Genomic DNA, 4,073 nt, shown 5'->3' with positions numbered 1-4,073 from the left:
ATGGAGAGAACCGCTGCTGTAAACAGGTAAATCCTATAATACCGTGATTTAACTGCCCGCTTCTTCCTTTCACACGGCAACACTGCTACTTACTTTAAGTAATTACTGGTTCCACTGCCCTTCAACTGCAGGCACAGCTGTAAGGGGTGACAGTGTCTCAAGGGGTAAAACTTGTCGTTCCAGCGCTGACACTGTCGTTTTACTTTAACCGCTATATACCCGATGTAATTCTCAATGGGTTAACCGAGGTTGATGTACGTGTACATTTATATTGGATGCAGAGGATACCATATGCTTACCGTATATTGTAATCAGGTATAATATTGCAGAAAAGCGAGTTTCCCATGGATTAATAGTGCAGTTAATTTTAGAATCTACACACACTGTACAGTAACTGAAGTACACATATAAGTTACGGTGCCACTGATATAGTGTTAATGCATTTTATATATATATGGGAATTGTATAAAGGAATTGATACTTGATTCATATATAATGCTGTTATTGCATAATGCACAGTGTCATATTGAGCTCCAATATATTGTAATTGATGAATATTCATGTAGTTAGTGTTACATATAACTATATCTATCATACAGTTAATGTAGAGTGTGGAACATATTATACATTTAGTGTAAAGTATGGAATACAGTACATCATATAATTAGTATAAAGCATTGTACATATGCTACAGTTAATGTAGAACATAGAATATATTATACAGTTAATATAGAGTATGGAATAAATCATACAGTTAATGTAGAATATGGGATATATCATATAGTTAATGTAGAATATTGAATATGTTATAATGTTGCTATAGAGTATGGAATATATCATACAGTATAGAATATATTATACAGCTAATGTAGAGTGTGGAATATTTTATACAGTTAGAGTGTGGAATATGTTATTCAGTTAATGTAGAGTATGGAATATATCACACAGCTAATGTATTGTGTCCTCCCCGTTAAAATCTAGGATGTGTTTCTGTTCGAGTCAACCTTGTATTGTGATTACTGTGAGGACCCCTGTCCGGCTAACTAATCCACACCTCAATCTGTTTGTGTTATAGAAACACACTCCAATCAACAGAAAGCACTCGGCGATACGGCTGCAGGCAACATTCCTGGTGACTCCCCATCCATTACCGGACCAGCCACAAATTCACTCCTGGTTATAATCTCTGGTCCTGGAGCAAGGAGGCGAAAGAACATATGGAGTGACTCGGGAGAGCGGGGAACAGGAGAACTGTGGGTGTGCTAAAGCAAAGAGAGAGAGTCTGGCAACATCTTCATGGGCAACCTCACAGAGCAGGGCAGCAGCAATGGTGTGGGGCAAGGGCTGGCAGTGCGGGCAGTGACTGGCTGCTTGCTTTTCCTCCTCATTCTCTCCACGCTGCTGGGGAACACCCTGGTGTGCCTGGCGGTGATGAAGTTCCGGCACCTGCGCTCCAAAGTCACCAACTTCTTTGTCATCTCGCTGGCGGTGTCCGACCTGTTTGTGGCGGTGCTGGTGATGCCCTGGAAAGCCTTGAGCGAGGTGGCTGGCCACTGGCTCTTTGGCCCCTTCTGCGACACCTGGATCGCCTTCGACATCATGTGCTCGACCGCCTCCATCCTCAACCTGTGCATCATCAGCCTGGACAGATACTGGGCCATTGCCAGCCCATTCCGATATGAGCGCAAGATGACCCAGAGGGTGGCTTCGGTGATGATCGGGGTGGCATGGACACTATCCATCCTCATCTCCTTCATCCCAGTGCAGCTGAACTGGCACAGGGCAGGAGCAGAGCTGCTACAGGACAGGGCCAACAGCATGGCCGGCTGTAACTCCAGCCTCAACAAGACCTACGCCATCTCATCCTCCCTGATCAGCTTCTACATCCCGGTGGTAATCATGGTGGGCACTTACACCCGCATCTACCGCATCGCCCAGACCCAGATTCGCAGGATCTCGTCCCTGGAGAGGGCGGTGGAACATGCCCAGAGCTGCCAGGAGCAGACAGCAGACTGCCCGCACGAAGCTGCCCTGAAAAGCTCCTTCAAGAAGGAGACCAAGGTGCTGAAGACCCTGTCTATCATCATGGGGGTCTTCGTCTTCTGCTGGCTGCCTTTCTTCGTGCTGAACTGCATGGTGCCCTTCTGTGCCCCAGCCCTGGCTCAAGCAGGGCAGGGTCCCTGTGTCAGCGACACCACCTTCAACATTTTTGTCTGGTTCGGCTGGGCCAACTCGTCTCTGAACCCGGTCATCTACGCCTTCAACGCAGACTTCAGGAAGGCCTTCACCAGCATCCTGGGCTGCGCTCGCCTCTGCCCCAGCAACGCGGTGGAGCCGGTCAACTTCAGCAACGAGCTGGTCTCTTACCACCACGATGACACCACGCTGCAGAAAGAGCCCCGTGCCGGCTCAGCGGGGGCTAACCCGGGCATCCTCCCCAACCAGCTGCCGCCCTCCCTCAGCGAGCCCTTCGACAAAGTCTCCAGCATCTCCTCGGTCCCCAGCGCCAGCAGCAGCTACAGGGGCCCCAGGGAGCAGAACCTGCTGCTGCCGGGGGGGCTGCCGTACGACGGCGAGGCCGAGATCAGCCTGGACACTATCACAGCGGTTTACCGCTGAGAACCACAGACCTCCGGGCCTGCCCTATTCCCCAGCCACCCAGCGCACAAACGGCGGCGTTTGGGGCAATGCCCGAGAAATGTGGCTGCGCCCAACATCCGCCGGTCCCTTCCACCGGAATTCAGTCCTCCCGGATAAAGGACCTCAGTGCAATCTCTCAGCCCAATACAAACCGAAAGAACGGCCGAAGCTGTAAATCAGAAACACAAGCAGAAATTTCTTGCAAAGCTCAGCAGGTCTGGCAGCATCTGTGGAGAGAAATCAGGGTTAACCTGCTAAGCTTTTCCAGCAATTTTTCTGTTTTTGAAACTCTCATCCCCACTGCTCGTGTCCTTCCATTCGCACTCGTCAAAGTCAATTCTGGGACCAGCGATGAGACTTCAAGCATCATTTGTCGACTGTCAGATAATCCGACCAACACCATAATGTACTTCCCAGCTGAACAATTTGGCAAATCCGAAACTAATCGTCCTTTGACAATGGTGGTGTTTTCTCTTTTCCTTAATGGCTATTGTCTACTATCGAGATTCACCCATTTTACACATTACCTGCCGGGGTCCACCAAAATTACCTGCAGCAAAAAAAACCTTTTGAGCCACAGGTAGTTACCATGGTTATTCTTCATTCACCCTGCCAGAAATCAAAATTTCCTCTCTAATTTGAATTCCTTTCATGAGTAAGTCCATAATTCAGGGACAAAAATCTTAAAAGGCATCGACCTTAATCCATCCTTGAATCATTGGAGCACGTGTTCTCTTCCTGACAGCTTTGACATTAGATCTAGTTAAGTGACTAGACATAGTTAAAACAAAATAAACTGCCATTGAAGTAGGACTATTTGTAAAAGTCTTTCAAAAAGTACGTGAAGACAGCATGATTTGAATAGCCCCCTTCTGTGCTGTAAAGTTTCATGATGTTCTCCCATTAGCAGATGGCAAATTCATATATTTACAATCTGGTCCATTTCATCCCCCCCACCCCCCTGTACTGGATAGGCTGAAAATAAAGGTCTTGGTTTACTCTATCTCCTCAAAACCAATTCTTGTCACACTCCACATCAGCTCCCTTGTTCCTTCCTGGGGCTTGCTGTTTTTCACTGGCTCCAACCATTCTCTGCTTACCGTTTCCCATCCTTCTGCTCCCACTCATTCATGCTTTGCCCTGGCTTCTGCAATTCCACTCCCCATGTGAGAGAATGTTGGAGAAAATGGAATAATTGATAGTTGCAGAAGGACAAAATGTACGGTGGGCAGAAAATACTGGGGTATGAGACAAACCAGAAGGAGCAACAAGAGTGACAGAGAGAAAACAGAGGGCACCTGAAACTGATTAATAAAGGGATAAAATAAGAGGAACCACAGAAGACAAACTCAAAAGGACAAAAAGAACTGAAAACACACCAACAGAGTAAAATGCAGGATGATGAAAGATAACAGAGAAAGAAGGACTTACTA

The 4,073-nt window shown here is 47.2% G+C and overlaps 1 protein-coding gene across 1 annotated transcript; it reads left to right on the top strand.

The window, feature by feature from the left end:
• The first annotated feature begins 1,296 nt into the window (after positions 1–1,296).
• drd6b (dopamine receptor D6b) lies at positions 1,297–2,619 on the top strand. The gene has a single exon (XM_020522377.1). The coding sequence runs from the start codon at positions 1,297–1,299 to the stop codon at positions 2,617–2,619; it is 1,323 nt and encodes a 440-aa protein (XP_020377966.1).
• The last annotated feature ends 1,454 nt before the right edge of the window (positions 2,620–4,073 follow it).

Source organism: Rhincodon typus, chromosome 20 (genome assembly GCF_021869965.1).
Source record: "Rhincodon typus isolate 14 chromosome 20, sRhiTyp1.1, whole genome shotgun sequence".
NCBI classification, from domain to species: Eukaryota; Metazoa; Chordata; class Chondrichthyes; order Orectolobiformes; family Rhincodontidae; genus Rhincodon; species Rhincodon typus.
Note: the sequence above shows the minus strand (reverse complement) of the source record. Positions and strands in the feature narration are given on the sequence as shown.